This window comes from Primulina tabacum, chromosome 14, assembly GCF_025594145.1.
Source record: "Primulina tabacum isolate GXHZ01 chromosome 14, ASM2559414v2, whole genome shotgun sequence".
Taxonomy (NCBI): Eukaryota; Viridiplantae; Streptophyta; class Magnoliopsida; order Lamiales; family Gesneriaceae; genus Primulina; species Primulina tabacum.
This window is the reverse complement of record NC_134563.1, coordinates 28050776-28078585: the sequence shown is the minus strand read 5'-3', so window position 1 is coordinate 28078585 and position 27810 is coordinate 28050776. Positions and strand designations below refer to the sequence as shown.

Here is a 27810-nt window from a genome sequence, read left to right as displayed (position 1 = left end):
AAACAAGGATAAATGGGTTTGATCTCATTTTGTCCAAGAAAGGCAAAAAGGAGGAGATTGAAGGGAAATAATATTTCCGAAATTAATTGATACAATTCCTTAGATTTAAATTATTTTCCTAAAATTATCTTTTCCTTGTTAAGTTGATTTCATATACTATCTTTTGAGATTTTGCCTTTCTAGATAATGAGATAATTATACAAATATATTCTAAATATGATATTTATAATGATAATATGGTATCAATATTTAAATAGAGTTTATTTCTAATTAAACTCTTACATTCCTTATGAAATAGGTTTCCTTGTGGAGATAAAAGTCTACATCTATAAATAAGAGATCAATGACATCATTGAAGCTCTCTCTTCTCGGCTTCTTTATTGAGATTTATCATACACATACTTTCGCACGTCGTGGAATTTCAGAGAAAGATATTATCAACATTGTTGCTGCTTTGAAGATAGTCGGCATACGTGTTGTCTTGAATGTTGGGGACATCTACAGACAACATCCGTAACGAAGTTGGCTAAAGATCGTTTTCGTGGCTCCTCTTTTGACATCACGTTTTTGCTTTCTTGATTAAGTTTTTATTCTGGTTATTTGTTTTAGAAAGCGTTAATTTTCTCAACGTGTTGAAGAAATTGATATTTGTGAAAATCACTAGTGATAGGTTTTTGTAAACGATTGGTTTTTCTAGTGATTAATTTTTGCCCTGAGGCACCGCACAAATATTCATGCTTGCGCAAATTTAATCTTGTCTATCTATTTATTTAAAGTAAATTTGTGTTACAAACTTTAATATTCCGCTGCATGTTGTCTTAAATGTTGTAACATTTGATACAACACTTAATTCTGATAAAACACAAATTTACAATTTACACTACTGTTGATATATTAACGGACATCTGTCAAGCATTATTTCTTACAGAGTTATTTGAAATTCATTCTATTTTGTATATATAACTATTATATAAGTAGAGTGTAAATGTTTGACAATAAAATTATTATCAAAATCTTTAGATTTCAAATCAATTCATACAAATCGAACGAAAATTTTTAGAGTCGTATGGTGACATTTAGGGAAGTAATCGAGTCGAGTCGAGCCGAACTCTTGAATGTTTGAGCTTGGCTTGTTTATAATCGAGCCGAGCTCGAGCTTTATTTAACGAATATATTCATGGCTCACGAGCTTATTCAAACTTTTATCGAACATAAACAAGCTCAATAAATATGAATCGTACATTTAAATATTTATTAAATTCATTAAAAAATAAATTATACATTTAGAAAAAAATATAATATTCTTATTAAAATTTGTCAATTTATTATAATAAATAAATTTAATAGATTTTTCTATATATTTTATAATTAATGTGTTAAATCAATAAATTAAATATCAAAATTATTATTTTTCATCTAAGATATTACTTATGAATTTACTAACGAACATATCCACGAGCTAACGAGCCGAATATTGTAGAGCTTGAACTTTGTTCCTTATCTTAACGAGCCTCATTAAACGAGCTCAAACGAGTTTTTATCGAATTGAGCTTCGAATAGCTCACAAACAGTTTGATTTATTTACAGTTTCTAGTTATATTTGTAGTCGCATTTAAACTCACCGGGAAAAGGACGAGGACTCTTCATGTTGGAGGCTTATTAATTTATCGTATCTTTGTACACTCAAATTTAACTCATCGTGCCCAAGAGTGGATCATTTACTGTACCTCTTCTCAGTCTCTCTCTCTCTCTAAAAACCCTCAGAAATCCCAGCTTTTAATTTGCCAGAAGAACGTCCTCAAGAAGGTACTCTTTTTTTCATTTAAATTTCAAGACCAATACGCTACTTGTTTGTCCAATAATATTCACACACGGATTTTTCTTGAAGATACATACGTTTCAAATGCGTTCTTGGTATATTTATGTTTTACTACCATTAGGGTTGTGTGGATCTTTCCAATTTTTTATGAGGTTGAGTTCTTTTTGAAAAAGTATAAATTTTGCTTGTTCAGATATTTTGGTTATGGGGGATGAGAAAGGTGGTGTTGGCCTAGTATGTAGTGCTGCTGTTTCAGGGTCACCTGTTCTTGTTAACTTAGCCAGTGAAAGCGTAAGGAAAGTTAGTGAAAGTGAGAAACAGACTGACGACTCCTACGAGGAGGGGGATGGAGGAGAAGTGATGGTGGAAATTGTTGGGTCTGATGTTTTTGTCGATGGTGTCAGTGGTCTGAAAGAAGGTGTCTCCGTAGCCGGAGAAGCTGGGGATTTGGAGGGTAATACGTCCGAGAATCAAGATTTTCGAGGGACTGTGGATGCATTGCATGAAGGAGGCGGAAGCGAGTTAGAGGAAAGCAAGGTGGTGCTCATGGTGGATGAACCAAAACATGTTGCTGAAAATCTAGAAGCTGAGCATGGTGAATCTGCTACCGAATTAGGTATGTTGTCCTTAGTGACACTGGACACTATTACTGAACAGTCTGAGGAAGTTATAGTGAGAACGACTCCCATGGTGATTGATGAGAAGGTGGTTAAAGACGAAATAGTTGATGATGGTAATAGTTCTGACATCGTAACACCTGAAGGTTTGAGAACTCCGGTGGAAGCTCTTGTTGAAGGAAAAGGTGATTTAGGCAACGTTAAGGTTTTGTACCCTGTCAATAATTCTGCTCCTTGTCCGGATTCCTTGGATGCTGATTCTGTTATGGGGAATGAGACAACTAATACCGGAGCATGTGACCAAGTTGCACCTTTTTATTTTTCTCTCAACTCTAATGGTGGAGACTGTGTTGTCGACGAAGTTGGTTTATCTAATTCCAGTGCAGTTGATGCCGTTGATTATGGTGATATTGATCCTTGTCATTCTGTGGATTTGAATCTCTCTGTATCAGTTCCAGATGTTGCAGCTCCATTTTCTAGTGAAGAAGTTGCATCTAGCGGTAGGTTGAGAGGTGAAATTTTGAAAGCTAATGCAGAAAGTGCAAGCACTAATGCCCATGGAGGAAAAGAGGCCAATGAAGGAAAAGCTATTGTCACAGAAACTGAGAACCTGATTCTTAAGTCAGATGCCCTTGTACCTAATGATCAAGATAATAATCAAATTTGTATTGAAGATTTTGATTGTGCGGAGTGTGATGTAACGCATGGGATCGACGGTATTTCAAATGCTGTTGTAGAATCTTCTTGTAAACACACAGCTGCCACTGAAAAACAGGAAGCTGTTCTCATGGACTCTGACAACGTAATGAATTTCATTGATGGAGATTTGAGTTTTTCAAACAAGAAAGAATGCCTGAAGACTAATAGAGACATAGAAACTGGAGTAGTCCAGAAAGACCATCTATTCTCAAACGAACCAACTCAAATGGATGCTGGAGTAAATACTGCTGAAATAAATGAAGATAAGATTCAACCTGATATTGATGATAATCTAGTAAATATACCGAATACAACAAGTTCGTGTTGTGTTGGAGATGAGGAAATCGTAGAAGAAGATTCTGGGAGGTATGCAGACCAACCTCTGATCGGCGCATCGGATACTGAAATAATTATTGACGATAAATTTGCATTGTCTCAAGCGAAAGTTTTTGAGGGGGATGGAACTCGTGAAAGCAGTGAGGAGATTGATGGCAATAACGTAACAAAGGAACATGTCTCTGATATGATTACTTCTAATGTTGAGGTAAACATTTCTGGAGAAACAGATGATAATTCAGGAAAAAATAATGGGGTTCATATGACAGAGGACCATATTTCTGAAACTACAAATGTGGATGTGGGCGAGGAAATAGAATTTGACCAAACATGTGATGGAGAAAAGGAAGTGGGTTACAGGGAGGAGCCTGCATTCGGAACTGAAGAGCCTGCTTGTGAGAGTGAAAATTCAAAGTTTTTGATTGAGAAAGCAGTAAAGTCTGCAAGTTCACTGCGAATGAACCAGCCAGGCTATCTATCACCACCAGAAAATGAGGGTAAATTTTCCCTCTCAGATTTGGTCTGGGGTAAAGTTAGGAGCTATCCCTGGTGGCCTGGACAGATATTTGATCCCGCAGATGCATCAGAAAGGGCTGTTAAATATTATAAGAAAGACTCTTATTTGGTAGCATATTTTGGAGATCGAACTTTTGCTTGGAATGATGCATCTGTGTTGAAGCCTTTCAGGTCTCATTTTTCCCAGATCGAGAAGCAAAGTAATTCTGAAGCGTTTCAAAATGCTGTGGACTGTGCCTTGGAAGAGGTTGCTAGACGAGTAGAATTGGGTTTGGCATGTTCTTGTGTACCAGAAGATGCTTATGACAAGATTAAAACTCAGATTGTTGAGAATACTGGGATACATGAAGAATCAAGTCTAAGAACTGGTGTAGATCAATCTACTCGTCCTTCTGCTTTTGAACCGGATAAACTTCTTGACTATGTTAGAGATTTAGCACCTCGTGCTTCTTCTGGGATTGATCGATTGGATTATGTTATTGCTCGGGCACAGTTGTCTGCATTTTAGTTGTTTTAAGGGCTTCCGCCTGCTGACCGTATTCCCCTCATCTGGGGAATTGCTGGAAAATGACACAGAAGAAACTAGTGATGATATGGTTGTTTCCCACAAAAGCAAGTACATTCCAAAAGACAGCTTTCAGTCTAGGAAGGAGAGAAGCTTGACAGAATTAATGGGTGATGCAGTGTATTCCCCTGATGATGAAGATGGATTAGTTGCTAAAGATGCGAGCAAATCGATTTCCTCATCTTCTAGTAAAAAACGGAAAGCACTTGATCCTCTGGCTGATGGGTCAGAGAAAAGGCTAGCTGTTCCTGCAGCAAAAGTAACTATTTCACCCATTCAAACTCCTAAGCCTTCGTTTAAAATTGGCGAATGCATCCGCAGAGTAGCCTGCCAACTAACAGGATCAACATCAACAGTGAAGGGCCTCAATGATGAAACAGTACATGATGGTTCTCTGAAGGCATATGAACAAACCGAAAGGCAAAGTATCGATGTTTCAAGGGATTCTTCTTTAAACGAGATGCTATCTCAACTTCAACTGGTGGCACAGGATCCTAAGAAACGGCATAACTTCCTAAATACAGTCATTACTTTCTTCAAGGGTCTCAGAAGTTCAAGTGCTTTGAATAGACGCGGTAGAAAGAAAAGATCTGCTCCATCAGCTGGAGGATCAGCCGAAGACTTTGAATTTGATGATGTCAATGACTCCTATTGGACGGACAGGATTGTTCAAAACTATTCTGAGGAACAATTGTTGCATAATTGCGAGAATGGGGCAAACAATCTTCAAGTAGTGCCCTTTGATATTGAAAAATCAGTGAAACCTGGCCGTAAATCATATTCTAGAAAGAGGCTTTCCACCCGGACCTATCCAACCACCATTGCAGATTCAAATGAGAATGTTAGACGAAAGAAGCAAGAATCCTCACCTGCTGAGCTTATATTGAACTTTGAGCAGAGAAATCGTGTCCCTTCTGAAATAAATCTTAATAAAATGTTCAGGCGGTTTGGGCCTTTGATGGAATCTGAGACAGAAGTTGACCACGAGTCTGGTCGAGCAAAAGTGATATTTAAGCGCGGTTCTGATGCAGAAGTTGCTCACAATAGTGCAGAAAAGTTCAACATATTCGGGTCAGTGCTTGTTAATTACGAGATAGGCTACTCGCCATTAATCTCAGTAAAGATTTCGCCCCTTGCTGTAGTACCATCACAGTGCCAGGAAGATCCAACTTTGACGTTGTAACTTTGGAGTTTGGTAACTATCTACTCGTTACTGAGTATTTTACTCATAGTGCATCATCATGATACTTTTTTTATGGTATATGCTAATCATAATTAAAGGGGACTCATAACTCTTTATCTGAAGAATGAATGTCCTGTGACTAAAGGGAAGAATGCCTATGTAATCCTGTATGCAGTATAGTTGTTAATTGTTATTCATGATTTTACCACTTGTCACCCTTGCGTTGATATTATTTTTGAAAACTATCACCGTAGTCATGGCTTTTTTATTTCTTTCACAGGGGTTTATCATTACATTGTGTTGTAATCAAGAATTGCGTAGATAGATTCTTGAGAACAAGGACCTGTTGCAAAGTGGTTTACTAGAGGTGACTGCTAGAAGGCAACCTGATCAATAATGTTAGTTTCGTTGTATGGGGAGGCGTTACATGTCTGTTTCACAATCAAGATTCATCATGTGAAATGTATATTGTTATCGATGATCGTCCTTTTTTTATGCATTTTTTGATTTGTTGAAAAAAAAATTCTACATCTGGGTTCACCTTTTTTTAAAATGACGAAAATGATACAAAACATTGAAATTTTTTTTACTAATTTATGATATCTGAGTACTGATCGTTTTAGAACTTACAAAAAATAAGATTTTGATTATAATTTTAAAAAAACTTTATTAATGCTAATGCCTACTATATGTGTTAGGGTACAAAACAATTAACAATTTTGATGAACTAATTTAAGAAACTTTAGGTATAAAAATATTACATTGACGTATTAATTTATATATTTATGGTAGAAGTTGACTCAAATTAAGTGTAAAATCATTATGTTTGTCACGAAAATTACAGAGTGTGTCAGGCACGTGTTCGTGCCAGAATGATCTGACTTTGTTTACCAAATATTGCGAGTCCCGATTCGACCGTTAGTTATAGTTCCCTCGATATGAGTTCAAAGATAAACGTATAAACTGAAGAAAATAAAAAAATTATAGAGAGAATTCATAAACATCAAACTTAAATATGTTATTATGAATTTTGATCGACATTCTACAATAAATTTGAAGGAACGAGAAAATAGACTGCTTGGAAATAGAAAATGAGCGAGCAATTAATAATAGAATTATGCAGAAGTTTGATGTAGATTTTTTGTTGGATGTGTTTGTTGTCTTATCCTGATTCTTCTTTCTGTGTTTGTTACACTTTGCGGAGCAGTTCCACCCATATTCCACGATCATCCATGATGCGTCGTGGATCAACTCCTCCATCGTGGTCTTCAACTGGCACCTTCTTGGGCTCGTCCATTGGGCATCTCTACATTCTACAGACTTCTTATAGTTATTGGGCTTTCAAGATGTGGGCTAAACAACTGTCACCTAGCCAATTTGGGCCATTTTGGCTATTTTGCTAATTTGACCAATTCGGCTCAGTGGGCCAAGTTGGCTATGTCTTTGCTTTGTTCGGTCTTCTAGTTATTCATAGCTCAGCGTAGAAACATATGGTTGAAAGGAATAGTTCTACGGACTTGAAGAAGAATTGACAGTTGAAACACATGTTCTTCCTCCAACATGTTAAATCCGAGTGTGCATTCCCTGAACCTCATCCTCATCTCTTTCTTCCTCATTTCCTCCCCCTAAATCTCCATCGCCGCGCACCGATCTTCCCGAAGAAATCGTCGATTACATCGCCTTTGTGATGCCATCCATGTTTCTGAAAATTGTCATCATTAATCTCCTTTACAACAAGCCACGCCTTCTCAAGATAGGTATTTTTCACCATTTTTCCCAATCCTCCATCACAAAACATTGTAGAATATGTTACATTTCATGTTGTACTCAAGGTGTTTGTGAATATGTCTTGTTTGTGAATATGTCTGAATGAGTTTTTTATAAGTAACACCTTGTAACACAACTTATGTAATCTTCAATGTGATTACAAGAAATGCATCAACACAAGAAATTGTGATGCTCTACCAAATTCACTGAGGATGAGATCCCATTTTCTGGAATTTTGGCAAGCCATAAACTAAAAAATGACAAGATTCATTCCATCTCACAAAGAAGTGACAAGTGCAACATCTATGACAAAATATAGCGCACACAAAGCATAGTTTTGTTGATCAATTATTTCTTACTTGGTCCCATTATTTCGCAGGAACATAGTTGGAGAATCGATGATTTATCTTAAAGACCAATGCAATCAATACCTTAAATACCAATGGAGATGAAAATCTTGTCCTCTTGGTAGTGCCGTTGGCCAATCCAAAAGAAATTATTAAGCTTTGATGAATATCTCTGCCACCGGCTGAGCATATACGTATGGAGTGTCATGCACATTGAGAGGAAATAAAACATGCCGACTAGGGATAATAGCTGTAATTTTTTGCACTTTTTTCCATGATTTGGCAAGTGTTTTTTTTCTTATGTGTAGAGTTGGAAAAGTGGCTTGAAAGCCAAAAAATTTTCTTGGAAACATGTTGTTAACATAATACATGCTGCTTGGGATTTGTTTATATGTATTTGTATTTTTGGCATGCCACATTTACAAATGAAACTCCCAAAATTTTCTAAAGACCGAAAAATGGCCAAAAGCCTGTTTTCTTCAACATTGATGCAAACATTGCGGGTCAACACTGATTGTTACCAACCAATAATTAAACAACAATTTTCAAACAATACTCTCAAGGTTTCAAGATATGCAATAAACAAACTTCACTTCGTCATCAATTTGGCCAACCAACATAACAAATATTCCTCTCAAAATACATCAAGTACAGCGGATTCTATGAGTCGTCATTTTTATTTATTCACAAGTGCTCCATCATTATTTACAAACAAGTTCAGCAAGGAATGACTTAAAAGCATATTCCTCGCATATTTACAGAAACTTCTTATCAGTCAATATGACAAAATTAACCAAAGTGGCCATCCAGCCTACTTTGTACCATACTTCTCATCTATTCCATCTTTATGAACCATCTGTCTCCGGCTATCGATCTTTAATCTGGGCCGGAGCTAAGATTAAATCTTCCATTTGTAACTCTTTTTCCTTGCTACCTCCACATTCCTCCTCAAATATTAGTTCAGCTCCATCGATATCCCACAACTCCTGAGACTGCACTTCGTTCACCAGCTACTGCATTTTGGCTTTCCACTCGGAAGTTGCAGCGACTTCCGTCTCTTCTTTAGTGAGCTTAGTCATCGACCTCCTCGATAATAGGTCGGACCATGGGTATAGGAGAGACAATGGCAGTAGGTTTGAGAACCTTCTCAACTGCTTCTTTAACCTTTTGAGTGTCCATGTACACTGCTCCTGGTTGTCCATACACCTTGTAGTTACGAAACTTAATTGGACCAAAAGCTCCATCATAATATATAGCTTCCACAGCATTGGAATTATATTGATACGGCTGCGAATCAACCTGTACCACTTTCACTTCATCCACTTTCCACATTAACAGTAACTGGTGCATGATTGATGGTATCAATTATTGGAGTGTATCTAATCCCTCCCTAACAAAGCACTAAAGCTAGCACTGGAATTGACAAGGAAAAAAGCTGACAGCGGGGATCAAGACCCTACAGTAACATTTACTGGCAACACTCCCAAAGTTTTTGTAGATTCCTGACAGGATCGATTAGGGGGATCATCGTTGAGCTACAATAGCTCGGTTCTTGAAATATTGAACACCGATGAATTAAATCAAGTTTGGTGTTCAAACCAAGCGGAAAATACTCGAAATAATCTTTCGTAGAAATCGATTAAATATTTTGTAAATCATTTAAAATATATGCAAGTTGAATGAGTAAAAATTATTTTGGTTGAAGCATTTTATCAAACACTTGATATGCAATATTTTGGTATTTGAAGAACACATAAAATGCTTCAACAATACATCTTTAAAACTATGAAAATGATAAGTAAATGCAATAAACAAATAGATACGAATTTGTTTGTGGATGTTCGGAGACTTCAAATGCTCCTACGTCACCCCTTCACTAGAAGACTTTGATTTATATAACTACTTGTACAAACCCACTCCGGAAGGGCATCAACCAACTAGAACTTCTAGCACTCAAGATTGTAGGCAGCACCTCACAATCAGCATATTGTTTCATGTCTCATATGCAAAGACTACAAACACAATATTTTACGTCTTTGTGTGAAGACACTCAAATAATATTTGAAGTTCAACTCTCTTGTATATGTGTGAGTGATTCTGTGTGAGAAATTTATCCTTTACAGTGTACATATCAAATGTATCCCCAGACAAGGGCTTGTGCTCTCAACTAGCTGATTTCTTCATGCTAACTGCCCATGCTTTGAATACTCTTCCAAAGCTTTTGTTTGATCTTCTAGATGTTGTATTTATATGCCCCAACAATGATATATACGTTAGACACAAGAATATGACTGTTTGGAAAGTTTATGTACTGTTTCTGAGATTGCAACGGTCAAATTCGTCTTACTGGAATTTTTCCCGACTGGTCAACTCAACTCAGTTCAGTTCAGTTGTTCAGCTGCTGATTCGGTTCAGTTCAGCTGGTTCAGTTGGTCTGGTTCGGTTCAGTTCAGTTCAGTTGGTCTGGTTCGGTTTCATCTGGTCCGATTCAGTTCGGTTCAGTTGGTCAGCTGCTGGTTCAGTTCAGGTCAGCTGGTGTGCTGAAATCATCCTAGCTGATTTCGGTTTGTGCCGAACCAGAAGCTTCATTGTCATTTATCATTATCTTAAGCTTCGATTCAGACTATGACTTTTGAAGATGATTTGTATATCATCGTCTTATCTTTCAAAGCATACTGAATCACTTCATTCCAATAACCGAGCTGAAAGATATGGCAAAGTACCGCAACTGCTCATTCCTAACTGATTGCTGTTTTCGTGCAATCAGTTTAATAATTGAGCGATCAGTTAGACCTTGATAACATCCGAATTTGCCCAACTGACGTGAAATACGACTTGTTCCAAATTGAGTTTTTTTATCAGTCAAGTTGGCGGAGTGTCATTTGGATCATCCAGTTGAGAGATATCATCAAAATACCAAATCTTGCCAGAAATTCAGTTTGTGCAGAATTCAGTTTCAGCTTGCTTCTTGTTTTACTAACTTCACACTTGAGTAAATATGTTAGAAACACAATAACAAGTTTTGTTAACATCAAAATAAAGATTGCGAACATGAAATGTTCCAACAATCTCCCCTTTTTGTTGATCACAAAACTTGGATAAACAATCGATTTAACTAACATATTTCTCTCCCTTTTTGTGTGAATCAAAAAATCATATTTTCAAAACATTTTAAGCACAAAATTTTCTCCCCCTCAATATTTAAAAATAATCTCTCCATTAAAATTATAATGAGTTATCCCCCTATATTTTTGAAATTTTGAAAATCATAAAAGAAGAGGGATAACTAACCAATTTTCTCAATTGCTCTTTTTCTGCCGCAGCACATATGCTCTGTCTTCAACGAATAAACTGCATTTTCTCGAGCATAATTAGGCTGCAAATTTTATACCGCTGTAATCTTCTACGAGTCTAGTGTGCAACGCAAAAAGCGGTTTGTCGTTTGGACACTCGAGCAAAGAGATATGTCATTTTTCCCACGGTCGCTACAAGCTGCACGAAAATTCATTTTTACATGTATATGCTTAAAAAATCTGAATTTTCGAATTTTAAACATCAAAATCAGTTTCAATACTATTTCAAGAACAACCAGATCTGATACCACTTGATATGATCGAATACTAGGTTAAAAGAGTATTTAGAAGGGAGGGTTGAATAAACACTCACTACTTATATAAGTTTTTCGAAAGTTGAGTTCAGTTTAGTGATAAAATGATACTCGAAATCTTGTCAGTCAATATCAATCAGTTAACAATTAAGTGCGGAATAAAACTGACTAATAGATAGAATAAAACTGAGATAAGTACATGAGATTTTACGGATGTTCGGAGATTTCAAACACTCCTATGTCATCCCTTCTACCACAAGGATAGGATATTCACTAAAAGACTTTGATCGATACAAAAGTTTTGTACAGACCCACTTCAGTTTGGACTTAACACTGTCAAAACTGAAACTCTTAGTTTACAAAATGTTTCACAGTATACAACTGAATTTAGCACAGATCTCTTACAAGATCTGGTTTTACAATGATAACAATGTGCTTGAAAGCTCGAAAGTGTAGCCTTGATTGCTACGAATCTATGCGATAAGCGTGAGCTTTTATTTCAGCAGAGTAACAGCGTATTTTTTAGAGAATATACAAGTTTATATGTTTAGAATTTTGATGTATTATATCTATTGTTTTTCAGCTGCTTTTCTCTGCTATATATAGGCTTTTCTTCAACGATAACATTTAATATTTGAATATTTTTATCCGTTGGTTTGCCATGTCAATATTCTACTGACATTCGTACACTGCAGCTGAATTGTGGCGTTCCCACTATCTGTTGCAGTCTGCTTTTGTACTATCATCGGTTGAATGATCTTTTCTTGATGTGTACAGCTGAAGGATCAGCTGATAGGCAATATAGCAACTGATCAGTTTCCAACTGATCAGTCAGTTGTCTTTGAAAGTTCTGTTCAGATGGTTTCAGTTGCCTTAGAAAATCTGCGCATTATTTTTCAGTTTCAGGCAACTATCAGTTAGAGTATATGTTCAGTAACTTTCGAATCAGTTACGAACATTAATCATTTAGTTTGTCAAACAATCGAAACTTAGTTTCCAACAATTTTCCCCTTTTAGGTGTTTGATAAAACTTAGTAAATGCAACTGAACTCTGTGTAGATAAAATAATTTGAACTATGTGTAGATAAAATAACTCTTCTAATGTACATATTCGTACAAAGAATAAAGAATGAAATAATCTTAAAAAATCCTCATAAATCTGCCAAAATTTTATCGATGTCGTCTTCTCCTTGTTCATTTTTTTTCCTTCTTTCTCTTATCCTTTTTCCCCTTTTTTGTCAAACGCATCGACCTTTCTGGATATCATGCGAACACTCAAGGCGATGTACAACACCGCATTCAGCAAAATTTCTTGAAGGAAATCTATTCTTTTAGTGACAGTCTTCTCCAGAAATTCATCTTCCGACTAAGGCTTGAGTCTGGAAGTGAGCTTCAGTTGACACTCTGTCTTTTCTGATTTCTTCCATCTGGAGAAAGAGTTAAGTTATATTCTCTTGGATTTGCTGCAATTTTTCTGTAGTAAACTCATATGAAGAGTTGATTTTAAGGTGTGCGCAAGCTGAGTTGACTTGATTTCAGAAATAGCATGCATCATACTGAGTAGGTTGTTCTGAACAGATTGGATTTCGTCGAATAAGGATTCAGTATCCATTGCTATTCCAGGAGATGTATCTCAAGGACTCTCTGGTATGTGCTCCCTTTCATCTTGATTAAATATCACCAAAGCTCTGTCAGTTGGATCATTTTCAAGCAATACCATTTCTGGAACATCTTCATGTAAAGCTTCTTGCTGAAGTTGTTGAGGAGGAGAAGGATTCAGATCAAAAAAAGAATTGGACGGCTCTTCAGTTTGCTGATCAGCTGAAACAGTTGATGGTTGTTCAGTATGTTGCGCAGCTGATGCAGAAATTGGTTCTTCAGTATGTTGGACGATTGAAGCTACAACTAGCTCTTCTGTTGACACTTGTTCAGTTTCATCTGAGTGCAGCTGAGCTTCTTCAGTTTCTTCAATAACTGTCTGTTCAGTCATGACAACTGATTGAACTTGCTCTTGAACTACTTCAAAAATAGCTTGATTGGCTGGTTCTTCAATTGAAATAACAGTCGAACCGATTGGTTCTTCAGTAACAAAAATTCCTTCAACTGCTGTGGTTGAATCCAGCTGAATATCAGAGGTCACTGATTTCATAACCTCGTCAAGATTTGCCAATAATGACTCAGCATTAGAATAAAGTTGGATTTCAGCAGTTGAAGAAGAAGGTTATGGTGGTGCATCAGTTGTCTGAGGAGCAGTTGGTTGTTGAGAAGATTTAGCAACTGGGTCCTTGGTTGGATCTTGTTGAGCTGACTGCTCAGTTGGCTCTTCAGATGAAAGATCTGGGGAACCTGCTTGAATAGTCAGTTCGTGGTCCAGTTCCCAGTGTTTGATTTCCATATGTAGCGTGATAAGGTCCATTTCCAAGTTGATTGTAGACAAATTTGTCATTGATAGCTATTGAGCTGGCAGGATCATAGTTCAAGAGTAACTGAGCCACCATCTTTGATAACTGATTGGCTTGAATCTGATCAAAGAAATACTTCTCACGCTCCAAAGCTTGTACAACTGAAGCAGCTTTGACCACCTTCAGAACAGCCTTTTCAAGGTCAACAAATTTCTTCAGAACTGATTTCTACTGGAGTTGCTTGGCAAACACTTCAGTTCCGAATCTGACCCATTCCTTGAAAATTTTGAGCTTGTTCGTGGAAAATTCATTGATTTCTTTCCAGATGAGATCAATGTGAGTTAGGACTGCATTGGTTGGTCGGGGCTCTTCTTGCAACTTGCCCTTTCCTTTAGGATCAGTCAAGACATGAGAAATACTCAGTCCTAAAGAGGTTGCGTCGATTCTGTCTGTAATCACGACCCTTTTGGGTCTAGCAGCTGGTAGTGCAGAGAAGGCAGAAATAGAGATGAAAGGAGCCTTGACTCCAGTTGATTTCTTCTGATCACCATATTCAGTGATCTTTTTCTTCTTCTTTGATTGGTCGTCATGAAGAGGTAACTGAACCTCAGTTGATGGTTCAGCTGGTACAATTCTCAGAGGAGTAGCATGGATAGGCTGTTGGGCTCGTGACTGAATTAGGTTTTCAGTTGGAATGTTTCCAACTACAGCAGCAGGCTTTGTTTTTAGAGTCTCTTGACGATTTTTGGTGACTGATTCTTCTCATAATCTAACTCACTGACAATCAGTTTTCTTTTGGTTATCTTCTTCTTGATTGTCTTTTTTGCTTTCTGGACTGATTTGGGAGCCTCCTGCATCCCTATCTCCTTCTTCACCTTCATAAATTGTTCAGGAGACATGTCCAGTTTGGGCTTGGGCGGTTGGACATTCTTAGCATTGAAAACTTTGAGCTTGGATGATTTCTCAGCATCATCACCCACCAACCCTTTTACTTTCAGCAAATAGCTTAGCCGCACTGCATATCCCTTAGATTGTTTGGATGACTGAAACATATTCCTCAGAATGTTGAAAATGATGTTTCTATAGTTCAGTCTCCTATCGGCCATGGTAGCAGTCATAGCCTGAAATTTTTCCAATGTGAGTGCAGCAAAGTACCCCGCCTTCGCTAATAGTCCTTTGGCTATAATATCAGCCAGTAACTAGGCCTCTGGCTTGAGTTCCTTCTTTGGATCGAAAACTTTAATTTTCCGTCCATCAGCAGAGAATAGAGATTGCATTTCTTGAACATCAGATGCCTTTACCTCCGATATATGTGCTAGCCCATCAGAATGCAGCTGAAATAGGTTGCAGAAGGATTCCTCATCAATGATCAATAACTGACCATTGACAGTAGCGGCGATGGTGCCAGAAGTAGTGACATAGCCAGTCGCATAGAGATCTTGAATTTCTTTGGGGTAGGTCTCCTGGGAATATAAACCCAAAACTGTTTGAGACCAGCTGCTTCCAGTTTGAGAAAGATGTTCTTCACGGCTTCGTCTGGAACAGTCATGATTGAGGCAAAGTTGATTGCCATAGCATTTAGAACATGGGCTAGGACTTGATTTGCCATTATAGGAAATGATTTTCTGCGAGAGAGAATGCTTGGAATTTGAATTTGCTATGTAAATTCGAAATAAGCGTAAAGGAAAACTGAATGGGAGCGAGTATAGTACATATGTACGTGAATGTTCAAATTTTGGACACATGTCAGTCCAGGGAAAATTTGGATAAAATGTGTGTACGTGTGCTGAAACGTGTGTGGAAAATTTAAATGGTCTACGTAAGGCCACGTTTCAAAACACTATTTATTGAAAGACAATAATTAATGCGTAAACAATCAGTCACATCAGTTAATATGAAATCATTACTTATTAATCAATTAACGTACTGGAGAAGATCAGTTGGAGCAATCAACTGAGTGGTCAGTTGTGAGCTGAGTCACATAAACTGAAGACCATCTGACTATTTTCTTCTTAGCTAACTGATTGAATCAGATATTCCCCCTTCATAGAAATCTTATGCTCAGAAGATGAATCGTCCAGTGTAATGATCGCGTCTCTTCAGATGCCTTGAGCCTTGACTATAAATAAGAATATCATGGTTAATCACAATTTATCAGCAAGTAGATATCAGTCTCAAACAATAATGGTAGGAGCAAGCTGTTCAAAAAGTCCAGACATGGCTGATACGTTTATGCTGTCAGCTGTAGAAGCACGGAAGCCAATATTGGAGAACGAAGTTTGTGAGAAGATTCTGCATTTCTGGCTAAAGCTTCAAGACTTCCAATCCTTCCAGCAGGGAGGATCAGTTGCTACCCCCAAACGGGTAGCAACGATGAGGAAGTATCGGCGTCGCCTTCGCGTTACTGATGATGTGGACATCTACCTTCTGATGCTTAAAAAGGAGATGAGGACTCTGAAAAAGATTGCTATTTCAGAGGGCTTCCTAAAGACTTCCGCTGGGGGATTAACCACTTGGTTATTCTCGTGGAGGTCTGCGGTGAAAAAAAAATTACCAACATACGCACCACCTTTTATAAATAAAGGCTTATTTAGTTAATCATTGTCTTTTATTTTTCTGCAAGAAAACTGATGTCAAACGAATAACACTAACTGATAACAACTAATTTAAATGTTATTCAACTGAAAACAGACTAACTGAGCAGTTACCGCTTGATAAAATACTAACTTAAACAGTTATAACTGATAAAAATGACAGCAAAAATGATGTAATCAAGTTAAATCAATTAAACCAAGTATATTTCGAAAGTAAGAAAACTTAGTCTCTGGTAATGGTTTGGTGAAGATGTCAGCAGCTTGTTGTTCAGTTGGAACATATTCCAATCTGATTGCTTTCTTCAGAGCATGATCTCTGATGAAGTGATGCCTAATATCAATGTGTTTGGTCCTTGAGTGAAGAACTGGATTATATGTGATCGCAATTGTGCTCGTATTGTCACAAAATATGGGAAATTCTTTTGCATCGACTACATAATCTTTCAGTTTTTGCTGAATTCAGAGCAGTTGGGCACAGCAGCTTCCAGCAGCAAGATATTCTGCTTCAGTTGTGGAGGTAGCTATGGATGTTTGTTTCTTATTGAACCATGAGATCAGTCTGTCTCCTAGAAACTGACATGCTCCACTGGTGCTTTTACGATCTAACTTACATCCTGCATAATCTGCATCTAAATATCCAACTAAATTGAAATAAGAGTTTTTAGCATATCAGAATCCCACATTTTGTGTGCCTTTAAGATATTTTAAAATACGTTTGGCAGCTGAAAAATGCGATTGTTTAGGATTTGCTTGAAATCTGGCACACATACACAAAACAAATACAATATCAGGACGACTAGCAGTTAGGTACAATAATGAACCTATTAAACCTCTGTAGAATGTCGTCTCAACGGATATTCCCCCTTGATCATTGTCTAGTTTGACTGATGAACTCATAGGAGTATTTGCAGTTCCATGCCAAATTTCTTGAGCAATTCCTTCGTATACTTGGTCTGACTGATATAAATACCAGTTTTCAGTTTCTTTACTTGCAGACCAAGGAAAAATGTCAGTTCACCCATCATAATCATCTCAAATTTGTCATGCATTAACTTAGCAAACTTCTCACATAATTTGGAGTTAGTTGACCCAAATATGATATCATCAACATAAATTTGCACAAGTAAAATGTGATCATTCTTAGAAAATTTGAACAAAGTCTTATCAACTGATCCAACAGTAAAATCATGATCAGTTAAAAATTTTGAAAGTGTCTCATACCAAGCTCTTGGAGCTTGTTTAAGGCCATATAAAGCTTTTTTCAAATGATAGACATGATCAAGAAAAGAGTGATTGATAAAACCTGGAGGTTGTTCAACATAAACTTCTTCCTGTAATTGACCATTCAGGAAGGCACTCTTCACGTCTATCTGGAACACTTTAAAGTTCTTGAATGATGCATAGGCAAGGAACATTCTGATTGCTTCCAGTCTTGCAGCTGGTGCATACGTTTCATCGTAGTCAATTCCTTCTTCTTGCCTATATCTTTGTGCCACAAGTCTTGCTTTGTTGCGTGCAACTGAACCATTTTAGTTCAGTTTGTTTCTGAACACCCATTTTGTACCTATAATAGTTTTACAAACTGGTCTTGAAACTAAGTTCCAGACATTGTTATGGGTAAACTGAATTAGCTCCTCTTGCATTGCATTTATCCAGTTAGGATCATCAAGAGCTTCATCAGTTTTCTTTGGTTCTAGTTGTGAAACAAAATTAGAATGAATAAATAAGTTAAGCATTTGGTTTCGAGTTCTTAGTGGATCAGATGGATTACCAATCACCAATTCTGGAGAATGTGATTTCTTCCATCTGTAATAGGCATTTGCTGCATCCATATCAGCAACTGCTTCAATTGGTAACTGAATGTTTTCTTTAGTTTCAGTTGGAGCTGTATCAGTGGGTAATTGAATATCATCAAAGTGCTCCACCAACTGATTATCAGGTACAGCTTCATGTTCAACTGATTGATCCAGAACTTCTGGTTCAGCTTGTTTGAAGGATGTTTCGATTGATATGATTCTCTTCTTCAGTATCATCCTCCAAACTGATATCTGTAAATCAATCAGCTAGCTCAACTTGATCAGTTGACTTATGAGTTAGCACAGATTCATCAAATACAACATGTATTGATTCTTCAACATTTAAAGTGCTTTTATTAAAAACTCTATAAGCTTTACTAACTGAAGAATAACCAAGAAATATTCCCTCTGCAGATTTAGCATCAAAGGCTTTTAAATGATTTTTGTCATTATCAAGAATAAAACATCTGCAGCCAAATATTTTGAAATAAGATAGCACAATTTTTCGTCCATGCCAGATATCATATGGTGTTTTCATATGATTCTTATTAATCATTGATCTGTTCTGAGTATAACATGCAGTGTTTACTGCTTCTGCCCAAAATCTTTAAGAAATACCAGAATCAGCAAGCATTGTTCTAGCAGCTTTTTTAAGGGTGCAATTTCTTCTCTCAGCTACACCATTTTGCTGAGGGGTTCTTGTTGCTGAGAGCTCATGCTTAATTCCAGCATTTTCTAAGAATTGTGAAAGATTTTGATTGATGAATTCAGTCCCTAGATCAGACCTTATTCGATCAATCCCAACTGATTTTTCATTTAATAATCTTTTAAAGAGTTTAATCAGTTGTGCAGCAATTTAGTCTTTAGATTTGAGAAAAATAACTCAAGTAAATCTTGAAAAGTCATCCACAACTACTAAAGTGTATTTCATTCCCCCTAAACTCATGACTGGTATTGGACCAAAGAGATCCATATGCAACAGTTCTAAGCATCGGGAGGATGATTTATAACATCTGTTTTTGAATGAAGATCTTACTTGCTTACCAAACTGACATGTTGAACAAACTTTATCTTTTGAAAAATCTATTTTGGGCAATCCAGTTACAAGATCATAGCTACGCAGATAGACAATAGATTTAAAGTTTAGGTGGTTCAACCTCCTATGCTACTACCAGTTTCTAGGATATTTATAAGTTAATAAAAAAACTGGTGCTTAAGGTTGATCAGTCCAACTGACTTTGTAAGTATTTTCACAACGATTGCCAGTTAGAATGACTTCATTAGTTGAGTCTCTAACTGAACAAGTGTGTCTGTCAAACTGAACTGAGAAATTATTGTCGCATAACTGACTGATGCTAATCAAGTTATACTTCAAATTCTCGACTAGTAAAACAATTTTGACAGTAAAATTATCATGGATAAGCTTACCCTTACCCACAGTTTTACCTTCGGAATTATCTCCAAAATTGATGTTTGGTCCACTGTATTTGATCACTTGGGATAGCAGACTTGCATCCCCTGTCATATGTCTTGAGCAGCCACTGTCTAGATACCAGGTGGATTATTTGTTTGTACCTGTTACCTGCAATCACACACAGTATATGATCTTGGTACCCATATTCATTTGCGTCCTAAACAGATTAGTCCTTTAGGAACCCAGATTTGGACCAGTCTAACTGACTTTCCAGTTACTGTGTTCCATATAGTCTTTCTTGACTTTTGGGTATTCAGTATGTGGTGTGAAGAAGAAACAGTATGATTTGTACCCTTTTTCAACTGACTGTTCTTTTGATATCGTTTCTGAACTGGCTTACAATTGTAGTAATTGTAATAGTCATTCCTCGAGTATTGACTTTTGTAACTGAGTCGTTTAGGTGACCAGTTTCTTGAATCAGTTGAAATCTCAGGGCTATATCCAATTCCATATCGTTTTGGCCTTGTTCTTACTTTCAGTCGATTGAACAGCTATTTTACTTGGTTCTAAAAATTCATTTACAATGGTTGATTTTACAAAGGTAATGTACTTTCCTTTGCTTTAATTCATCTTTGGCTGTGTATCACTTGCAGAATTTTCAATATGACTGTTAAAACCTAAACCAGTTTTATCATCAACTGATTTTTGTGCATTCTGCATTTCAGTAAATGTGACTGAGGATTTGTTCCAGGTTTGAATCAGTTCAGTATATTTTGAAATTTCAGTTTTTAATTGACATATCAAAGCTTGGTTCTCAATCATTTCAGTTTTTTGCTTTGCAATCTCCCCTTTTAGATGTAACACTTCAACTGACTCATCAGTTCAGTTTTGTTATCATTGGGATCATTTTGCTCAGTTCTAACCTTCTTGAATGATCGAGTAAGTTTGTGATACTCATTTACCATGTCATGCAATGTTGCAATGAGTTCCTCACGAGTGAAATTAGTAGAGCTGAAGTCAAATACATGTTCACTTGCTGACTCCAGTTCAGCATCATCTGTCATTAAGCACTTAACTTCTTCTTCATCATCACTTGAGCTGTACGAGGTTTCGGGCTCTGACTCCTCACTGTCAGTTTCTGCCCATTTAGATTTGCTCTCGTCAGCTAGAAGCACCTCATGTTTCTTTTTGAATGACTTCTTGTCATCCTTGGTTCTTGTTTTATGTTCATAGGGCTTCTTCCCTCTTTCAGCTGAGCCTCAACTGTCTTTCTTTGGTTTGGGACAGTCAGCAATGAAGTGACCAGTTTTGCCACAGTTGTAGCAAGTATAAGATTCTTCTTTGGAGTAGTTTTTCTGATGTTGTTTATGGAAGTTTCCTTGATTTCTTCTCATAAATTTTCCAAACTTTCTGACAAACAATGACATCGCGTCATTGCTTAGCTGATCAGTAGACTTGTCAACTGAACCAGATGGTTCCAGTCTGACAGCAGTCAAAGCAGTTGTGGCCGCTGGTGTAAAAGGTTCCCCTTCTCTGGTTTGTAGTTCAAACTCATAGGCCTTCAGATCAGCAAACAATTTCATGAAGCTAGACCTTGTTTAGGTCCTTTGACTCCATCATCGCCATAGTCTTGACATCCCACTCTTTGGGAAGACCCATGACAACTTTCAATGCTACCTCATTATTGGAATACACTTTTCCAAGTGCATTCAGCTCATTGATAATGCCACTGACTCTTTCATCATATTCATGCATGGATTCACCAACCTTCTTTTTGATGTTGTTGAATTTCTGAACAGCAACTGATAGCTTGTTCTCTTTGGTTTGCTCGTTTCCTTCACAAAGCTAGATCAGTTTCTCCCAAATTTTCTTAGCGGTTTTGCACATTTTAATTTTGCTGAAAGTGAATTTATCCAGCGTTTTGTATAAGTTATCATTCGCCACATTGTCTAGATTGGCTTTCTTCTTATCTTCAGCTGTCCATTCTTCTCTGGGCTTCTCTATACGATGTGGTGCCCCATCAGTTATGGCTACAGCTGTGTTGGCTTTTAAAATCTTCATGGGTCCATCAATAATGACGTACCACATATCATCGTCATGTGCAGCTAGATGAGCATGCATTCTGATTATCCAGTCATCAAAATCTTCTCTGGAAACATTGGGATTTTATTGAAAGAAAACATGGTTATCAGTTTTGTGGATAAGAATATTCTGGGACAAGAATTAACTTGCTCTAATACCAATTGACAGGATCGATTAGGGGAATCATCGTTGAGCTACAATAGCTCGGTTCTTGAAATATTGAACACCGATGAATTAAATCGAGTTTGGTGTTCAAACCAAGCGGAAAATACTCGATATAATCCTTCGTAGAAACCGATTAAATATTTTGTAAAGCATTTAAAATATATGCAAGTTGAATGAGTAAAAAATATTTTGGTTGAATCATTTTATCAAATAGTTGATATCCAATATTTTGGTATTTGAAGAACACATAAAATGCTTCAACAATGCATCTTTAAAACTATGAAAATGATAAGTAAATGCAATAAACAAATAGATACGAATTTGTTTATGAATGTTCGGAGACTTCAAATGCTCCTACGTCACCCCTTCTTCCCCTTAGGAAGAATTCACTAGAAGACTTTGATTTATACAACTACTTGTACAAACCCACTCCGGAAGGACATCACCCAACTAGAACTCCTAGCACTCAAGATTGTAGGCAGCACCTCATAATCAGCATATTGTTTAATGTCTCATACACAAAGACTACAAACACAATGTTTTACGTCTTTGTGTGAAGGTTCACTCAAATAATATTTGAAGTTCAACTCTCTTGTATATGTGTGAGTTATTGTGTGTGAGGAATTTATCATTTACAGTGTACATATCAAATGTATCCTCACACAAGGGCTTGTGCTCTCAACTAGATGATTTCTTCATGCTAACTGCCCATGCTTTGAATCCTCTTCCACAGCTCTTGTTTGATCTTCTAGATGTTGTATTTATAGGCCCCAACAATGATATATACGTTAGACACAAGAATATGACCGTTTGGAAAGTTTCTGTACAGTTTCTTAGATTGCAACGGTCAAATTCGCCTTACTGGAATTTTTCCCGACTGGTCAACTCAACTTGTCGTTCATTTCAACTGGTCAGCAGCTGGTTCAGTTCAGTTCAGTTAGTCAGCTGCTGATTCGATTCAGTTCAGCTGGTTCAGTTGGTCTGGTTCGGTTCAGCTGGTCTGGTTCAGTTCAATTCAGCTGGTCTGATTCAGTTTCAGCTAGTCTGGTTCAGTTCCATTCAGTTGGTCTGCTGCTGGTTCAGTTCAGTTGGTCAGCAGCTGGTTCAGTTCAGTTTAGCTGGTGTGCTGAAATCATCCTAGCTGATTTCGGTTTGTGCCAAACCTGTAGCTTCATCGTCATTTATCATTATCTTAAGCTTTGATTCAGACTATGACTTCTGAAGATGATTTGTAGATCATCGTCTTATCTTTTCAACGCATACTGAATCACTTCATTCCAATAACCGAGCTGAAAGATATGGCCAAAGTACCGCAACTGCTCATTCCTAACTGATTACTGTTTTCGTGCAATCAGTTTGATAATTGAGCGATCAGTTAGATCTTGATAAAATCACCTTGATAACATCCGAATTTGCTCAACTGACGTGAAGTAAGCCTTTTTTCAAATTGAGTTTTCTGATCAGTCAATTTGGCGGAGTGTCATTTGGATCATCCAGTTGAGAGATATCATCAAAATACCGAAGCTTGCCAGAAATTCAGTTTGTGCAGAATTAAGTTTCAGGTTGCTTCTTGTTTTAATAACTTCACACTCGAGTAAATATGTTAGAAACACAATAACAAGTTTTGTTAACATCAAAATAAAGATTGCGAACATGAAATGTTTCAACAATTCCCCAGTAAAAGCCGCCACAGAGACTACGGTAAAAATCATATCTTCCACATTCTTCCCTAACTTCTGAAGGATTATGTATGGTAAAATATTCACAGCAGACCCATTATCTATCAGTACCCTAGAAAACGGCTTTCCATTAACATGCGCTATAGTATAGAGTGGTTTGATATGTTTAGTCATCTCATTGGTAGGTCGTTTTATCAACACTCTTTTCTCTTCATAAACAAGAACACCAACGCAATGATTCAAAATATTGGTTTGAATGGATTCCGTAACACTGGTTTCTAGTGGATACATCAGATTCAACATCCTTTTGCGTTTAAACTCCTCTGGCAACATTAACAAACAAGTGGCACACTCGAATGAAACGAGAATCTGTCCCACCTTGAAAGTAGCCTTCTTGACTAGTTCACTGTCTTCTTCTTATAACAAGTCATCAACTTCTTCCTCATTATCTTTAGTAGCCTTCCTCTCAAATTTTTTCTTCTCCTTGAATGACTCATCCATCTTAGACCTGCGGTCAACAGCTTTTTCTCTCATCAAACGTCGTTTTTGGGTCCGAGAAAGAGGTTTTGGGAACTTTGGATGTTATATCCGCTTCCATACGCCGTCGGGGTTTAATCTGGGAGGGACAACAAAACGGTGTTTCCTTTCATATTTTTTATCAGAGCCTAGAGGTCTTGGCCTCTGTATTGTTTTCTGGAATACCTGCGGGTCACTTCTTCTCTTGTCATTCGCCAATCCAGGAAACCAGCTCCTTCTGAGGTACTGATTCGCTGGCCTTTTGGCCATAGATTCCCTATCATACCTCATTTTTCTTCGACTATAATGCACAACAACCCCACTGTAATAGTGGTTTTTTTACATGAAAAATTTCTGTTTTCTTCTTCTTTACCTCAAATATCATTTTCTGAGGCACCCAGCACTTCTTTAAAGTAAATCCCGGCCTAATGGACCCGGCCTAATGGACCTATCCTCACCTCCAATGCTTCTTCTCTCATTGATTAAGAAACAAAAGTCAGTACTGCTCACATTCACATTGGCTACCGGGGGAAAAAGATCTTCATCCACTATCATTATTTTTTTTTCTTCAGAAATTTTAGGACTCCCTTATTGATTCTTTCCTGCAAGACATTTTTGAAAGCACAACAAGCATTAGTACTATGGTTGAAGGAATTGTGATACTTACAATAATCTCTTCCTTTCATCTCCTCCCTGGTCGGTAGCTTATGATCTGGGGGGAACGTTATAAACTTTTCCTTCACCGAGTGATCAAATATTTCTTCCGTCTTCGACGCATCGAAAGTGTATGGGTTTGCACTGGAGGAATGTTTTTCTTGGAAAGTTCTTCGCTCTTGCGTTTCAAGAAATGGATGGTGTGTGATTCGGAATTCGCCACTTCGGCCAAAGCGACTTCCTCAACTTCTTGGAAATAAGAGCCTAATGTAGATTTCCTTTTATGACTCTCCTCCCTCAATAATTCTTCATATTATGATACTTTAGCAGCAAGCTCATAAAAATCGCGGAATTCTTTCCCTTGGAACTTCTTTCTAAGTTCAAAATCAAGCCCTCGCTGTGCCATCTTCACATACTCTGATTCAGGAAGGAACACTCGGCATCTACTTCTCAATTTCTTGAATTTACAAATGAAATCATTAGCGGATTCTCCCAGTTTTTGGACCACCCTTGACAATTCTGCTATACTAATCTCAGGTATTGTTCGGAAGAATTGTATATAGAATTCACGTTCCATATAATGCCAAGTCATAATAGAATTTCGAGGCAGCGTCGCATACCACGTGAAAGCAGTGCTAATCAAAGAATTGGGGAACAATTGTAACTTTTAATTTGAAAAGTTCTCCAAATTTGCTAACTCTCCACATTGGATTGTAAACCTTGCTACATGTTCCACGTGAGATTGATCATCTTCCCCCGAGTATAAAATGAAGTCTGGAATACGATATCCTCGTGGATAAGGGTTGTCACGATCAACAATGTCAGGATACGGTTTGTGAAACTCTGGTCGGTTGATTGGCCTCACTCACGGGCCATACAACTCTTGAATAACATCACGTATCGTCTCAAAATCCAACACTGGAGTTTTTCGTAACTGGTGTGGGGGATAAATTGCCCCCGCGTGCTATTCCTCGAATTTGGTACTGCATACCCGCGCATTCCCCCACCATCATACATCCCCGGATGCAAGTTAAGAGACATCATAGAAAATATATTACCAGCCATTTGTTTATTGTTACTGCAATTTTGGTATTTTAACCCCAACTTCCTCGTCCTTTTTGTGCGGAGGAGTATATCTTCCTTCCCTGGCAGATTCAGGAATCAATGCTTCTCCCAAGCAGCGATTTTCACCTACTTGAGAAATCTCCGATCCTTGGCCTTGATCTTTAAACAATTTGGTGTCAGCTTCTTTAAGTTTATCATTTTCTGGTGTAATAATCTCGCCTTTTGCAGACTTTCTCAATTCCATTTCTTCTGCACAAATTCCATCATGACAGTAGGGAAATATTTGGTCATTTCTTTGAGATCACTGCGGATATTTCTCTCCATGGTCAACATGAAGTTTGTTGAAGCCCCATCGCCACCAGAAACGGCAACTCCTTCCTTCATAGCCTCTTCTTCGAACTGGTGTATGAGTCTTTCAACTGTTTTTCCATCGGCATTAGTATCTTCTTCTTGTGAGTGATGACCTTTCCCCTGTGATGGAGGAATTCATTCATCCTTCTCAGTATGCTTTGGAGGCATTGGGTCTCACCGGGCGTGCCAATTTGTTTGTCACGAAAATTGCAGGGCATGCCAGGCACGTTTTCGTGTCAAATGTGAATGATCCGACTTCGTTTACCAAACGTTGCGAGTCCCGATTCAACCGTTAGGTATAGTTCCCTTGATATAGGTTCAAAGCTAAACGTATAAATTGAGGAAAATAAAGAAATTATAGAGAGAATCCATAAACAACATCAAACTTAAATATGCTATTATAAATTTTGATCGACATTCTACAATAAATTTGAAAGAACGAGAAAATAGACTGCTTGGAAATGGAAAATGAGCGAACAATTAATGATAGAATTCTGCAGAAGTTTGTTGTAGATTTTTTGTTGGATATGTTTGTTGCCCTATTCTGATTCTTCTTTCTGTTTTTGTTACACTCCGCGGAGCAGTTCCACCCATATTCTACGATCGTCCATGATGCGTCGTGGATCAACTCCTCCATCGTGGTCTTCAACTGACACTTTCTTGGGCTCGTCCATTGGACATCTCCCACATTCTACAGACTTCTTATAGTTATTGGGCTTTCAAGCTTTGGGCTAAACACATTATTTATATTTTCAATTTTAAAGAGATAAAATGTAAAACACATTTAGATAAAAGATTTATATAAAATGAACACTTGTTTTTATATGGGATTTGAAATAATTGATACTTCATATATGTGTACTATATGTTCAATGTTTTTACTTATTTTTCACATGGGAAAAGACATGCTCCAATGAGTGCAAATATATTTTTTAATTGATAAAGGAGCGAATGAAATTTTTATCTCAAGTGCGGAACTATAAATGCTTGCAACAAATAATTATAGAAAGGATTATTTGTCTTCCTATTATTCGACATAACAGGGATGGAGAAAATTCTCTTTGTTGTGTCGAAAGAGTAATGATTTTTGATCATATTTGTAAAAGTTTCTTATTCTTGGTGTCTGTATTCAGTTGTATCAAAACTTTTTATTTATTTATTACGGACGATAAAAATATAGTGGAAAATAAAAATTATTCAACGAACTTATAAAAATTGAAATCCTTATGATATAAGAAAATAAAATATAAACAATTTACCTTGTGACGTGTTGAGATTAAAAATTTAGACATCTGAGTTTAAATCATTTTTTTGTCAAAAATTTGTCGATTTATTGTGCAGGATTGTTGAAAAGTAATGAAAATTTTCTCATTATTAGTTTTGATTTATGTACTTCGTGCCGTGCTGTGTGTTTATTAGATTTTTACTAATAAATTCGATTGTGGCGGATGTTGTGATGTAATATTTCATTCCCAGAGAATATTTCACTCCCAATTTATCTTCTTGGTTTTCGTTCGGAGGTTTAATTAGGCTAGCTATGCAAATCTTCCACGGCTGTTTCGCTTTCATTTGGTGCACAAGAAAGCTAGCTCTGTTTAATCAAGCACGGCTTGACCTATCATACGGCACATCTCCG

The 27810-nt window shown here is 37.1% G+C and overlaps 1 protein-coding gene across 1 annotated transcript; it reads left to right on the top strand.

The window, feature by feature from the left end:
- Positions 1 to 1647: 1647 nt before the first annotated feature.
- LOC142523686 (uncharacterized) lies at positions 1648 to 6216 on the top strand. The gene is given in 4 exon segments (XM_075627414.1): positions 1648 to 1806; positions 2013 to 4489; positions 4491 to 5747; positions 6016 to 6216. Coding segments are annotated over 2 exon segments (3711 nt in total). The 5' UTR covers positions 1648 to 1806; positions 2013 to 2023; the 3' UTR covers positions 5736 to 5747; positions 6016 to 6216.
- Positions 6217 to 27810: the final 21594 nt, after the last annotated feature.